The sequence below is a fragment of the Oncorhynchus masou genome, chromosome 9 (genome assembly GCF_036934945.1).
Source record: "Oncorhynchus masou masou isolate Uvic2021 chromosome 9, UVic_Omas_1.1, whole genome shotgun sequence".
In the NCBI taxonomy this organism is placed as follows: Eukaryota; Metazoa; Chordata; class Actinopteri; order Salmoniformes; family Salmonidae; genus Oncorhynchus; species Oncorhynchus masou.
Window position 1 is genome coordinate 22558214 of NC_088220.1, and position 16318 is coordinate 22574531.

Sequence of the window (16318 nt, forward strand, 5' to 3'; positions counted from 1 at the left end):
AATGATGTCCCTGAAGCTCAGAGACAGATGAATCCATGTTTTTTGACATATTATCACGTAAACAATACAAGAATAATAACTTTCAAAAATAGTGTAGCCTGTCAGGAAGAGACAAAGCTCACCTGGTAGCTACATACTGTACAAGTCCCGGTGAGGGTGTGTTTCATCCTTTCGGTGAAGGCACAAGACTCTCCTGTGGTGTCCACTCTGTCTCTTCTGAACACCCCCCCACACATGCTTCCTCAGGGCATGGGGGAGTGTCTCTGAGTCGGGGGAAGAGGGGGAGCCCTTGTCTGGGACAACAAAACAATGAATAAAGGACAGACAAACTGATGAAACGCTTCAAAAGAGACTGAATGTAGTTATACAAAACATTCTAACTACAGTAATAGTGTATTTTGAGCTTTAGAGAGGGCATTCAGCAGATCAACTGAAAAGATTTAAGAGCATGTTCACGCTTACGGAGCATAATATAATGACTGAAAAACTGAGCCGCCTCGCTTTATGCACCAAAATTCAATCAAGATGATAGGACACCACAAAGAAAGGATATAAGAAAATGAGAAAGCGGCACAAACCCTGCCCAGCTCTACCCAGCCCATCTCTACCCAGCCGTACCCAGCCCTATCCAGCCCGGTCCTACCCAGCCTCCCCACCCCTACCCATCTTTACCCATCCCTATCCCACCCAGCCCAGCACTGCCCTGCCACACCCCGCCCTGCCCTACCCAGCCCTGCTCTATCCATACCTACCTATATCTACCAAGCCCTGCCCAGGCCTACACAGCCCTGCCCTGCCCTACCCAGCTCAGCCCCACCCAACCCTACCCAGCCCTACCCCGTCCTACCCATCCTACCCAGCCCTAATCAACACTACCCAGTCCTACCCAGCCATACTCAAAACTACCCAGTCCTAATCAACACTACCCAGTCCTACCCAGCCATACTCAACACTACCCAGCCCAACCCTACCCAGCCCTACTCAACACTACCCAGTCCTACCCAGTCCTACTCAACACTACCCAGCCCAACCCTACACAGCCCTACTCAACACTACCCAGCCCAACCCAGCCACTCAACACTACCCAGTCCTACCCAGTCCTACTCAACACTACCCAGCCCAACCCTACACAGTCCTACTCAACACTACCCAGCCCAACCCTACACAGCCCTACTCAACACTACCCAGCCCAACCCTACTCAACACTACCCAGTCCTACCTAGTCCTACTCAACACTACCCAGCCCTGCTCAACACTACCCAGCCCAACTCAAGCCCTGCCCACTCCCAGCCCAACCCTACTCAACACTACCCAGTCCTACCTAGTCCTACTCAACACTACCCAGCCCTGCTCAACACTACCCAGCCCAACTCAACACTGCCCAGTCCTACCCATCCCTACCCAACACTACCCAGCCCTACTCAAAACTACCCAGTCCTACTCAACACTACCCAGCCCAACCCTACACAGCCCTACTCAACACTACCCAGCCCAACCACTCAACACTACCCAGTCCTACCTAGTCCTACTCAACACTACCCAGCCCTGCTCAACATTACCCAGCCCTGCTCAACACTACCCAGCCCAACCCTAGTCAACACTGCCCAGTCCTACCCACCCAACACTACCCAGTCCTACCCAGCCCTACTCAAAACTACCCAGTCCTAATTAACACTACCCAGCCGAACCCATCCCTACCCAGTCCTACTCAACACTACCCAGTCCTACCCAGCCATACTCAACACTACCCAGTCCTACCTAGTCCTACTCAACACTACCCAGCCCTGCTCAACACTATCCAGCCCAACCCTACCCAGCTCTACTCAACACTACCCAGCCCAACCCAGCCATACTCAACACTACCCAGTCCTACCCAGCCCTACCCAACACTACCCAGTCCTACTCAAAACTACCCAGTCCTAATCAACACTACCCAGCCAAACCCAGCCCTACCCTACCCAACACTACCAAGCTCTACTCAACACTACCCCGTCCTACCCAGTCCTACTCAACGTTACCCAGTCCTACTCAACACTACCCAGTACTACTCAACACTACCCAGTACTACTCAACACTACCCAGCCCAACCCTACTCAACACTACCCAGCCCTACCCGGCCCAATCCTACCCAGCCCTACTCAACACTACCCAGTCCTACCCATCCATACTCAACACTACCCAGTCCTACCCAGTCCAACCCTACTCAACACTACCCAGTCCCACCCAGCTCTACTCAACACTACCCAGTTCCACCCAGCCCTACTCAACACTACCCAGTCCTACTCAACACTACCCAGCGCTACCCGGCCCAACCCTACCCAGCCCTAATCAACACTGCCCAGTCCTGCCCTAATCAACACTACCCAGTCCCACCCAGCTCTACTCAACACTACCCAGTCCTACCCAGCCCTTCAACACCACACATCCCTACCCAGCCATACTCAACACAACCCAGTCCCACCCAGCCCTACTCAACACTACCCAGTCCTACTCAACACTACCCAGTCCTACCCAGCCCAACCCTACCCAGCCCTATCAAATCCTACTCAGCACTACCAATTCCTACACATCCCTACCCAGCCCTACCCAAACCTACCCAGACCTACCAGGTCTTACCCAGTTATACCCATCCCTCCCCATCCCTGCCCTACCCACCCCTACCCTACCCAGCCCTATCCTACCCAGTCCTACCATTTCCTACACAGCCCTACCCAGCCCAAGCCAAACCTTCCCAGTCTTAACCAGTCTTACCCAGTACTACCCATCCCTCCCCACCCCTACCCAGCCCAGCCCCTCCCTACCCACCCTACCCAGCCCTGCCCTACCCAGTCCATCCCTACCCTGCCCTGCCCAGCCCCTCCCTACCAACCCTACCCAGCCCTGCCCTACCCAGCCCTAGTCTAGTCTACATACCGGTCGTATTCTTCCGGCTGAGAGGTCAGGTGAGCTGTGTGTGCTGCCTGCACTCTCTGAGAGGATGTGAGAGGAAACAAGACCAGATACACAGTGTTCAGAGAAAAGAAAAGGAACAAAACAGTGCGCTTACTGTACATTGTTAATGAAGACTACTGTGTTTCTAACAGTGTGTGTACTGTACATTGTTAATGAAGACTACTGTGTTTCTAACAGTGCGCGTACTGTACATTGTTAATGAAGACTACTGGGTTTCTAACAGTGCGCGTGCTGTACATTGTTAATGAAGACTACTGGGTTTCTAACAGTGCGCGTGCTGTACATTGTTAATGAAGACTACTGGGTTTCTAACAGTGCGCGTGCTGTACATTGTTAATGAAGACTACTGGGTTTCTAACAGTGCGTACATTGTTAATGAAGACTACTGGGTGCTGTACATTGTTAATGAAGACTACTGGGTTTTCTAACAGTTAATGAAGACGTGTGCTGTACATTGTTAATGAAGACTACTGGGTTTCTAACAGTGCGCGTGCTGTACATTGTTAATGAAGACTACTGGGTTTCTAACAGTGCGCGTGCTGTACATTGTTAATGAAGACTACTGGGTTTCTAACATTGTTAATGAAGACTACTGGGTTTCTAACAGTGCTGTACATTGTTAATGAAGACTACTGTGTTTCTAACAGTGCGCGTACTGTACATTGTTAATGAAGACTACTGTGTTTCTAACAGTGACTACTGTGTTTCGTGCTGTACATTGTTAATGAAGACTACTGTGTTTCTAACAGTGCGCGTGCTGTACATTGTTAATGAAGACTACTGTGTTTCTAACAGTGCGCGTGCTGTACATTGTTAATGAAGACTACTGTGTTTCTAACAGTGCTGTACATTGTTAATGAAGACTACTGTTTCTAACATTGTTAATGAAGACTACTGTGTTTCTAACAGTGCGCGTACTGTACATTGTTAATGAAGAAGACTTGCTGTACATTGTTAATGAAGACTACTGTGTTTCTAACAGTGCGCGTACTGTACATTGTTAATGAAGACTACTGGGTTTCTAACAGTGCGCTTACTGTACATTGTTAATGAAGACTACTGGGTTTCTAACAGTGCGCTTACTGTACATTGTTAATGAAGACTACTGGGTTTCTAACAGTGCGCTTACTGTACATTGTTAATGAAGACTACTGGGTTTCTAACAGTGCGCTTACTGTACATTGTTAATGAAGACTACTGGGTTTCTAACAGTGCGTGTACTGTACATTGTTAATGAAGACTACTGTGTTTCTAACAGTGCGTGTACTGTACATTGTTAATGAAGACTACTGTGTTTCTAACAGTGCGTGTACTGTACATTGTTAATGAAGACTACTGGGTTTCTAACAGTGCGTGTACTGTACATTGTTAATGAAGACTACTGGGTTTCTAACAGTGCGTGTACTGTACATTGTTAATGAAGACTACTGTACATTGTTAATGAAGACTACTGTTTCTAACAGTGCGTGTACTGTACATTGTTAATGAAGACTACTGTGTTTCTAACAGTGCGTGTACTGTACATTGTTAATGAAGACTACTGTGTTTCTAACAGTGCGTGTACTGTACATTGTTAATGAAGACTACTGGGTTTCTAACAGTGCGTGTACTGTACATTGTTAATGAAGACTACTGGGTTTCTAACAGTGCGTGTGCTGTACATTGTTAATGAAGACTACTGGTTTCTAACAGTGCGTGTACTGTACATTGTTAATGAAGACATTGTTAATACTGGGTTTCTAACAGTGCGTGTACTGTACATTGTTAATGAAGACTACTGGGTTTCTAACAGTGCGTGTACTGTACATTGTTAATGAAGACTACTGGGTTTCTAACAGTGCGTGTACTGTACATTGTTAATGAAGACTACTGGGTTTCTAACAGTGCGTGTACTGTACATTGTTAATGAAGACTACTGGGTTTCTAACAGTGCGTGTACTGTACATTGTTAATGAAGACTACTGGGTTTCTAACAGTGCGTGTACTGTACATTGTTAATGAAGACTACTGGGTTTCTAACTGGTTTCTAACATTGTTTACTGGGTTTCTAACAGTGCGTGTACTGTACATTGTTAATGAAGACTACTGGGTTTCTAACAGTGCGTGTACTGTACATTGTTAATGAAGACTACTGGGTTTCTAACAGTGCGCTTACTGTACATTGGTTTTCTATGATGACTGAGAGTTAATCCCCACCTGCCCTGCTGTCTGACAGGCTCTGTGATTTCAGTGAGAAAGAAGCCTGCAACCTGTCCTCCGGGTCCTTAGGGGGCGTACTATTTACAGACCAGGACCCAGGGCCAGATGAGAAGCAGAGGAGACTGCAGGAGGTTCCAGAAATAGGGATGGGTGGAGAGAATGGAGGAAGAGTGGGGGTGGGAAGGCTCTGCAGAATTAAATGGAGAAACAATGGGAATTCAGATCATGAAAATATTAGTAATCCCCTTGAGAATGCAGAGTTTTTTTAACAGACTCCAAATTATATCTGTAGAGTTGAATCTTCTATCACTTGACTAGTCTTATGGAATGTGTTGTACAGTATTATACCACAAGGTGGCACACTTCACAAATAGACCTCATCCATACTGTATGTTCAAAGCTTTCTTTCTCATCACTCCATGTATGTTTTGAGTCCAGGGGCATTTGACAACAAAGTGTCATTCAGAAGGTAAACCAGATCTCTCACCTCCTCTTCCTCCTCTTTCTCCCCATCCCCCAGCAGCTCCACAACCAGAGAAGGAAAGACCCCCAAGCGTCCGTCCAGCTCTCCCTCCCAGAAGCCGTCGTCCACCTCCCCCTGGCGGCAGCGCAGCAGCCTAATGACCGCCCCTTCTGGGAAGGACAGCTCCTCTGGACCCTGGCCCTGGTACTCAAACAGAGCCCGTGCCAGACCTACACCACAGAACAGACCAGACCAGAACCAAACAAACAGACATCAGACTGGTACTCAAACAGAGCCCGTGCCAGACCTACACCACAGAACAGACTCAGACAAGTCAGTAATACATGGGTAAACATTGTCTACATTAATAATGATTAACAAGATGGCGTCAGCATTACTAATGATTAACAAGATGGTGACACAGTTATATCAATGACGGCTTGAACCTGGAATTTGGCCACTTGTCCAAATGGTATGAATCATGTCACAAACATTCAGAGGTGGGAGAGAAGCTTTCTGGTTAGTGATGATTCTTAAGACAGAAGAGCCCCTACTAACCCCCAGAGTGAGGGGAGCGGCCCTGCTGCCTCTTGGAATGTTCTGATGAGGAGCTGGAACTGTTGAAGGACCAGTCCAGCTGGGGACAAGGGAAGCCCTGCGCCAGGCAGACAGAGGAGCCCTCTCCTGGTGACCACAGGAACTGCAGGTACCTCTCAGGGACGTAGCCAACCTGGCCTGCTGCATTACGGGCCTGGAGAGGAGCACACAGTCAGTGAGTGTCAATAACATGGATTTAGAGATAGTATATTCAGGGACAGTTGGACTTCATAGATGTGTTAAGAAGACAGTATTATAGCCATTCAATTATTGCGTCTCGTTGGGTCAATTATGGAGTCTCGTTGGGTCAATTATGGAGTCTCGTTGGGTCAATTATGGAGTCTCATTGGGTCAATTATGGAGTCTCATTGGGTCAATTGCAACCAACAGGCTTAACGCGCAGCTGCAGGTTGGTGCTGGATTTCTTAAAACGCTACTAACGGGAGATTACGTGCACCGGCGTGTTAAAACAAACTGCTTGCAACCTAAAAGCCACAAGAATAAACCAGATCAGTTCATCTCCCGTTGTACTGTGTCAAATTAGTTAGATACCGCACAGCTGGGTCTAGCTTCACTACTCCAGGCCCCAATTAAATATCGACTATCAGGAACATTGAAAATAGCAAGGCTGGTAATTAATCAATATTTATTGTAAGAATATGCACTAGACAACACACATTATTGTTGTCTATCAACAATGACAAGCCACCGGGGTCTGACAATCTGGATGGAAAATTACTGAGGATAATAGCAGACGATATTGCCACTCCTATTTGTCACATCTTCAATTTAAGCCTACTAGAAAGTGTGTGCCCTCAGGACTGGAGGGAAGCTAAAGTCATTCCGCTACCCAAGAATAGTAAAGACCCCTTTACTGGCTCAAATAGCTGACCAATCAGCCTGTTACCAACCCTTAGTAAACTTCAGATTATTTTTTTTTGACCAGATACAATTATCAGTAAATAAATTGACAACTGACTTTCAGCACACTTATAGGGAAGGACACTCAACAAGCACAGCACTTACACAAATGACTGATGAGAAATTGGCTGAGAGAAATTGATGATAAAATTATTGTGGGGGCTGTCTTGTTTGACTTCAGTGCAGCTTTTGACATTATTGATCATTGTCTACTGCTGGAAAAACATGTGGATAAGTTACTTGTCTAACAGGTGTTCTTTAATAGAAGCCTCTCAAACTTAATCCAGGTAGAATCAGGAATTCCCTAGAGTAGCTGTTTAGGCCCCTTGCTCTTTTCAATTTTTACTAACGACATGCCACTGACTTTGAGTAAAGCCAGAGTGTCTACGTATGCGGATGACTTAACACGATACACGTCAGCTACTACAGCAACTGAAATGAATGCAACACTTAAAGAGCTGCAGTAAGCTTCAGAGTGGGTGGCAAGGAATACATTAGCCCTAAATATTTCTAAAACTAAAAGCATTGTATTTGGGACAAATCATTCACTAAACCCTAAATGTCAACTAAATATTGTAATAAATCATGTGGAAATGTATCAAGTTGAGATGACTAAACTGCTTGGAGTAACCCTGGATTGTAAACTGTCATGGTCAAAACATATTGATGCAGTAATAGCTAAGATGGGGAGAAGTCTGTCTATAATAAAGTGATGCTCTGCCTTCTTAACAACACTATCAACAAGGCAGGTCCTACAGGCCCTATTTTTGTTGCACCTTGAGGTCCCGGACCGTGGACCGTCTCAGGAGGTCCCGGACCGGGGACTGTCGCCGGAAGCTCTGGACTGGGAACTATCGCCATCGCCGGAAGCTCTGGACTGTGAACTGTCGCCGGGAGCTCTGGACTGGGCACTGTCGCCGGGAGCTCTGAACTGGGAACTGTCGCCGGGAGCTCTGAACTGGGAACTGTCGCCGGGAGCTCTGAACTGGGAACTGTCGCCGGGAGCTCTGAACTGGGAACTGTCCCGGGGGCTCTGAACTGGGAACTGTCGCCGGGAGCTCTGGACTGGGAACTGTCGCCGGGAGCTCTGAACTGGGAACTGTCGCCGGGAGCTCTGAACTGGGAACTGTCCCGGGGGCTCTGGACTGGGAACTGTCGCCGGGAGCTCTGGACTGGGAACTGTCGCCGGAAGCTCTGGACTGGGAACTGTCGCCGGAAGCTCTGGACTGGGAACTGTCGCCGGAAGCTCTGGACTGGGGATCATCGCCGGAAGCTTGGTGCTTGGGGCCGGCACTGGTGGTACCGGGCTGGTGACACGCATCTCAGGGCGAGCGCGAGGAGCAGGCGTACTTGACTGGGAAAACGCATTTGAGGGATAGTGCGAGGAGCAGGAACAGGACGCACCTGACTGGGAAAGCGCACTTCAGGGCGAGTGCGAGGAGGAGGCACAGGACGTACTGGACTGGGGACACGCATTTCAGGGAAAGTGCGAGGAGCAGGCACAGGACATACCGGGCTGTGGAGGCGCACTGGAGACACGGTGCGTAGAACCGGAACACATTGTACCGGAACGATGACACTCTTCACATGGTGAGTACGAAGAGTTGGCACAGGACATACTGGGTGGTGAAGGCGCACTGGAGATCTTGTGCGTATAGCCGGCATCAATGGTACCGGTTCGATAACACACTTCGCACAGCAAGTGCGAGGAGCAGGCACAGGTCGTACCGGGCTGTGGAGGCGCACTGGAGACACGGTGCGTATAGCCGGCATCAATTGTTCTGGAACTTTAACACACTTCTCAGGATGAGTACGGGGAACTGACTACGTAGTGCTCAAACACACTATACATAAACAATATCCCATAACCCACAGGTGGAAAAAATGCTTAAGTATGATCCCCAATTAGAGACAATGATAACCAGAGGCCTCTAATTGGGAATCATACAAATTACCAACATAGGAAATCAAACCTAGAACCCCACATAGAAGATATAAACTAGAACAAAAAACCCTAGTCACACCCTGACCTACTCTACCATAGAAAATACAGGTTTTCAATATACAGGTAGGCAGGCAGACTAAATAACTTTTTTGCCCGCTTTGAGGACAATACAGTGCCACTGACACTGCCTGCAACGGAAAAATGCGGTCTCTCCTTCACTGCAGCCGAGGTGAGTAAAACATTTAAACGTGTTAACCCTCGCAAGGCTGCAGGCCCAGACGGCATCCCCAGCCGCGCCCTCAGAGCATGCGCAGACCAGCTGGCTGGTGTGTTTACGGACATATTCAATCAATCCCTATACCAGTCTGCTGTTCCCACATGCTTCAAGAGGGCCACCATTGTTCCTGTTCCCAAGAAAGCTAAGGTAACTGAGCTAAACGACTACCGCCCCGTAGCACTCACTTCCATCATCATGAAGTGCTTTGAGAGACTAGTCAAGGACCATATCACCTCCACCCTACCTGACACCCACTCCAATTTGCTTACCGCTCAAATAGGTCCACAGATGATGCAATCTCAACCACACACTGCACACTGCACACTGCCCTAACCCATCTGGACAAGAGGAATACCTATGTGAGAATACTGTTCAGGCTTGGCATTCAACACCAGAGGGTAGTGGCAGAACAACAGATTTTGTACCTTGTTTTGGGATTTGAGCTTGCAACCTTTCGGTTACTAGTCCAATGCTCTAACCACTAGGCTACATTTTGACCCCGCCCTGAGGTCTGCTAGTTTGCGGGAACAACGCATCACCTTTGGGGGGCAAACTACTGCTCGGCCCTCAACCGGCTCCAGAGGTAGTGAGGTCCGGGGGGCAAACTACCTGCCCTCCAGGACACCTACACCACCCGATGTTACAGGAAGGCCATAAAGATCATCAAGGACATCAACCACCCGAGCCACTGCCTGTTCACCCCGCTATCATCCAGAAGGCGAGGTCAGTACAGGTGCATCAAAGCTGGGACCGAGAGACTGAAAAACAGCTTCTATCTCAAGACCATCAGACTGTTAAACAGCCACCACTAACATTGAGTGGCTGCTGCCAACACACTGACACTGACTCAACTCCAGCCACTTTAATAATGGGAATTGATGGGAAATGATGTAAATATATCACTAGCCACTTTAAACAATGCTACCTTATATAATGTTACTTACCCTACATTATTCATCTCATATGCATACGTATATACTGTACTCTATATCATCGACTGCATCCTTATGTAATACATGTATCACTAGCCACTTTAACAATGCCACTTTGTTTACATACTCATCTCATATGTATATACTGTACTCGATACCATCTACTGTATCTTGCCTATGCTGCTCTGTACCATCACTCATTCATATATCCTTATGCACATATTCTTTATCCCCTTACACTGTGTATAAGACAGTAGTTTAGAAATTGTTAGTTAGATTACTTGTTGGTTATTACTGCATTGTCGGAACTAGAAGCACAAGCATTTCGCTACACTCGCATTAACATCTGCTAACCATGTGTATGTGACAAATAAAATTTGATTTGATTTAGGTAGCAAAGATGGGAAGAAGTCCGTAATAAAGCGAGGCTTTGCCTTTTTTTAACCTTTATTTAACTGGGCAAGTCAGTTAAGAACAAAAATGACAGATTTGTACCTTGTCAGCTCGGGGGTTTGAACTTGCAACCTTCCAGTTACTAGTTCAACGCTCTAACCACTAGGCTACGCTAACAACACTATCAACAAGGCAGGTCCTACAGGCCCTAGTTTTGTTGCACCTTGACTACTGTTCAGTCGTGTGCTCAGGTGCCACAAAAAAATTGCAATTGATTCAGAACAGGTCAGCACGGCTGGCCTTTGGATGTACTCAGAGAGCTAATATCAATAATATGCATGTCAATCTCTCCTGGCTCAAAGTGGAGGAGAGATTGACTTCATCACTACTTGTATTTGTGAGAGGTATTGACATGTTGAACGCACCAATCTTTCTGTTTGAACTACTGGCACACAGCTCGGACACCCATGTATATCCCACAAGACATGTCACAAGAGGTCCCTTCACAGTCCCCAAGTCCAGAACAGAATATAGGAGACACACAGTACCACATAGAGCCATGACTACATGGAACTCTATTCCACATCAAGTAACTGATGCAAGCAGTAAAATTAGATTTAAAAAAACATATAATAAAACACCTTATGGAACAGCGGGGACTGTGAAGCAACACAAACATAGACACACACACACACACACACACACACACACACGATAACATACATACAGTACATAAATCTAGCTGCCATTGGACTCTGGAGCAGTGGAAATGCATTCTCTGGAGTGATAAATCATGCTTCACCATCTGGCAGTCCGACGGACGAATCTGGGTTTGGCGGATGCCAGGAGAACACTACCTGCCCGAATGCATGGTGCTAACTGTGAAGTTTGGTGGAGGAGAAATAATGGTCTGGGGCTGTTTTTCATGGTTCGGGCTAGACCCCTCAGTTCCAGTGAAGGGGAATATTAACGCTACAGCATACAATGACATTCTAGACGATTCTGTGCTTCTAACTTTGTGGCAACAGCTTGGGGGAAGGCCATTTCCTGTTTCAGCATAACAATAACCGTGGGCACAAAGCAGCCTTCCCCCAAGGCCAGTCAAGTTCTTCCACACCAATCTCGTCAAACCATTTCTGTACGAACCTCACTTTGTGCACAGGGGTACTGTAGAGTACAGTAAAGTACAATAAAGTACATTATAGACATCTATGTTTGGGCTACATTATAATATCATTTGATTAGACTATAATTTTATGAAAACATATATTCTATTAACTCAATCATGATTTTCTTGATTTAGTTACCAATTTTAGAATGTGGATAGTTCAGGATACTTTATCTTCCGATAAAATGTGAATGTTAAATTGTCACAGTAAACGAGAAATGATTGTTAAATAGTCAAATCTGTGCTTAATCTGCTCAAATAGAAGGTTTAATTTATTCTGAAGATAATACCCACCAGAGGGCTAAATAGTCTTGAAAAATGTTGGCAGTAACCATAACTTAAAGTTAACACTTTTAGGGAGCGGTAACATGGTGGCCAATAGTTGTTGCAGTTGAGATCAACTGTGTGGGATCTCATTAATGGTTTACAGAGAGCTCGCCTAATGTTGACAGTGCTTAATGTTGGTTGTAATTGACCCGTTATTTTTCACAACTGTTACGGATCAGTAAATATGAAGTTGAAGCGACATAAAGCCTCTCTTTCTCAAACAGGAAGACCGGCAGTTTGTTTACACTGTGCTTGGTAGAAACAGGAAGTGAGGAGACCGCAGGCATTTGGTAGAGTGGGCAAATGCGTGGGAACAACTGCCTGCTACAGTAAATAGCACTGTTCCATGAGACAAAAGTTGCATCCCAAATGGCACCCTATTCCCTACATAGTTCACTGCTTTTGACCAGAGCCCTATGGAGCCTAAATATGGAATAGGATGCCATTTGGGATGCAGGCAGAGAGAAATCTGTCCTCATTTACCTTCAGCCAGTCCTCCATGTCTCCATCCTCTATCACCTGAAGCTCTTCTCCCTCTGTGATTGACAGCTCGTCTCCTTGGCAGGCCTGCAGGAAGATGGGCAAGAAAATTACACACAATAACACCTGAGAGGAAAATCCCATTCCTGTAATGTTGACATTTCTAAAATGTTAAGTCCTGATAATGTCACCTGATAGCTGTATAGAACCATGCAAGCCAAGGGGTATCCACACGGCACCGAGCAGGAAGTTGAATCGATGAAAGTGTCACCATCTTCATCGTAGTCGTCGAAGTCTGTGAACTCAAACTCGTCCTCGGAGATATCTCCATTGGACATGCGTGCCTCGCTCAGCCTCCTGTCCCTCTCCAGCTCCTCGTCTGCCTGGGTCATAGCACTGCTCACCCATGGCTCCACGTCCACCCCCGCCGACGCCAGCAGCGCCAGCCTGGACTCCGCCTTCACCCGGCTCACCTGGACACACACAAACACACACACACACCACTTACTACCTGTCACCCCTTGCACACGTCTCTCATAGGTACCTTGTACCAGATTACTTTTCCTCAATGTCATCCCTTTTACAGCCACAACTCTATGTAACACCTCAGACACTGTACCACCTCACACACTGTAACACTTCAGATACTGTAACACCTCACACACTGTAACACCTCACACACTGTAACACCTCACACACTGTACCACCTCACACACTGTAACACCTCACACACTGTAACACCTCACACACTGTAACACCTCACACACTGTAACACCTCACACACTGTAACACCTCACACACTGTAACACCTCACACACTAACACATCACACACTGTAACACCTCACACACTAACACCTCACACACTGTAACACCTCACACACTGTAACACCTCACACACTGTAACACCTCACACACTAACACCTCACACACTAACACCTCACACACTAACACCTCACACACTAACACCTCACACACTAACACCTCACACACTAACACCTCACACACTAACACCTCACACACTAACACCTCACACACTAACACCTCACACACTGTAACACCTCACACACTGTAACACCTCACACACTGTAACACCTCACACACTGTAACACCTCACACACTGTAACACCTCACACACTAACACCTCACACACTAACACCTCACACACTAACACCTCACACACTAACACCTCACACACTAACACCTCACACACTAACACCTCACACACTAACACCTCACACACTAACACCTCACACACTAACACCTCACACACTAACACCTCACACACTAACACCTCACACACTGTAACACCTCACACACTGTAACACCTCACACACTAACACCTCACACACTAACACCTCACACACTAACACCTCACACACTGTAACACCTCACACACTGTAACACCTCACACACTGTAACACCTCACACACTAACACCTCACACACTGTAACATGACTTAAATGTAAATGATGTAAATGTAACACTTCAGATACTGTAACACCTCACACACTGTAACACCTCACACACTGTAACACCTCACACACTGTAACACTTCAGATACTGTACCACCTCACACACTGTAACACCTCACACACTAACACCTCACACACTAACACCTCACACACTGTAACATGACTTAAATGTAAATGATGTAAATGTAACACCTCACACACTGTAACACCTCACACACTGTAACACCTCACACACTGTAACACCTCACACACTGTAACACCTCACACACTGTAACACCTCACACACTGTAACACCTCAGATACTGTAACACCTCACACACACTAACACCTCACACACTAACACCTCACACACTAACACCTCACACACTAACACCTCACACACTAACACCTCACACACTAACACCTCACACACTAACACCTCACACACTAACACCTCAGACACTATAACAACTCAGACACTATAACAACTCAGACACTATAACAACTCAGACACTATAACAACTCAGACACTATAACAACTCAGACACTATAACAACTCAGACACTATAACAACTCAGACACTATAACAACTCAGACACTATAACAACTCAGACACTATAACAACTCAGACACTATAACTGTTCAGGGAAGTCAGGAACCAATACACGCAGTCAGTCAGGAAAGCTAAGGCCAGCTTCTTCAGGCAGAAATTTGCATCCTGTAGCTCCAACTCCAAAAAGTTCTGGGACACTGAAGTCCATGGAGAACAAGAGCACCTCCTCCCAGCTGCCCACTGCACTGAGGCGAGGTAACACGGTCACCACCGATAAATCCATAATTATCGAAAACTTCAACAAGCATTTCTCAATGGCTGGCCATGCCTTCCGCCTGGCTACTCCAACCTCGGCCAACAGCTCCGCCCCCCCGCAGCTACTCGCCTAAGCCTCTCCAGGTTCTCCTTTACCCAAATCCAGATAGCAGATGTTCTGAAAGAGCTGCAAAACCTGGACCCATACAAATCAGCTGGGCTTGACAATCTGGACCCTCTATTTCTGAAACTATCCGCCACCATTGTCGCAACCCCTATTACCAGCCTGTTCAACCTCTCATTCATATCGTCTGAGATCCCCAAGGATTGGAAAGCTGCCACAGTCATCCCCCTCTTCAAAGGGGGAGACACCCTGGACCCAAACTGTTACAGACCTAAATCCATCCTGCCCTGCCTATCTAAGGTCTTCGAAAGCCAAGTCAACAAACAGGTCACTGACCATCTCGAATCCCACCGTACCTTCTCCGCTGTGCAATCTGGTTGAGCCACGCTCAAGGTACTAAACGATATCATAACCGCCATTGATAAAAGACAGCACTGTGCAGCCGTCTTCATCGACCTTGCCAAGGCCTTCGACTCTGTCAATCACCATATTCTTATCGACAGACTCAGTAGCCTCGGTTTTTCTGATGACTGCCGTGCCTGGTTCACCAACTACTTTGCAGACAGAGTTCAGTGTGTCAAATCGGAGGGCATGCTGTCCGGTCCTCTGGCAGTCTCTATGGGGGTGCCACAGGGCTCAATTCTCGGGCCGACTCTTTTCTCTGTATATATCAATGATGTTGCTCTTGCTGCGGGCGATTCCCTGATCCACCTCTACGCAGACGACACCATTCTATATACTTCCGGCCCGTCCTTGGACACTGTGCTATCTAACCTCCAAACGAGCTTCAATGCCATACAACACTCCTTCCGTGGCCTCCAACTGCTCTTAAACGCTAGTAAAACCAAATGCATGCTTTTCAACCGTTCGCTGCCTGCACCCGCATGCCTGACTAGCATCACCACCTTGGATGGTTCCGACATTGAATATGTGGACATCTATAAGTACCTAGGTGTCTGGCTAGACTGTAAACTCTCCTTCCAGACTCATATCAAACATCTCCAATCGAAAATCAAATCTCGAGTCGGCTTTCTATTCCGCAACAAAGCTTCCTTCACTCACGCCGCCAAACTTACCCTAGTAAAACTGACTATCCTACCGATCCTCGACTTCGGCGATGTCATCTACAAAATAGCTTCTAACACTCTACTCAGCAAACTGGATGCAGTTTATCACAGTGCCATCCGTTTTGTCACTAAAGCACCTTATACCACCCACCACTGCGACCTGTATGCTCTAGTCGGCTGGCCCTCGCTACATATTCGTCGCCAGACCCACTG

General features: G+C 47.0%; 1 protein-coding gene across 2 annotated transcripts in view; it reads right to left on the bottom strand.

Annotated features, from left to right (window-relative positions):
• LOC135545684 (F-BAR and double SH3 domains protein 1-like) overlaps positions 1–16318 on the bottom strand; it is a 38092-nt gene that overhangs the window by 1760 nt on the left and 20014 nt on the right. Inside the window, exons 13-19 of one of the 2 annotated variants that reach the window (XM_064973477.1) lie at positions 12846–13127; positions 12658–12741; positions 6173–6365; positions 5639–5844; positions 5149–5338; positions 2914–2969; positions 146–293 (exon numbers count right to left, since the gene is read on the bottom strand). In XM_064973477.1, the coding sequence (XP_064829549.1) occupies positions 243–293; positions 2914–2969; positions 5149–5338; positions 5639–5844; positions 6173–6365; positions 12658–12741; positions 12846–13127 (1062 nt within the window). In that variant the 3' untranslated portion in view covers positions 146–242. Of the gene's footprint in view, positions 1–122; positions 294–2913; positions 2970–5148; positions 5339–5638; positions 5845–6172; positions 6366–12657; positions 12742–12845; positions 13128–16318 lie in introns of those variants that run through there. The other variant, XM_064973476.1, reaches the window with a different exon arrangement.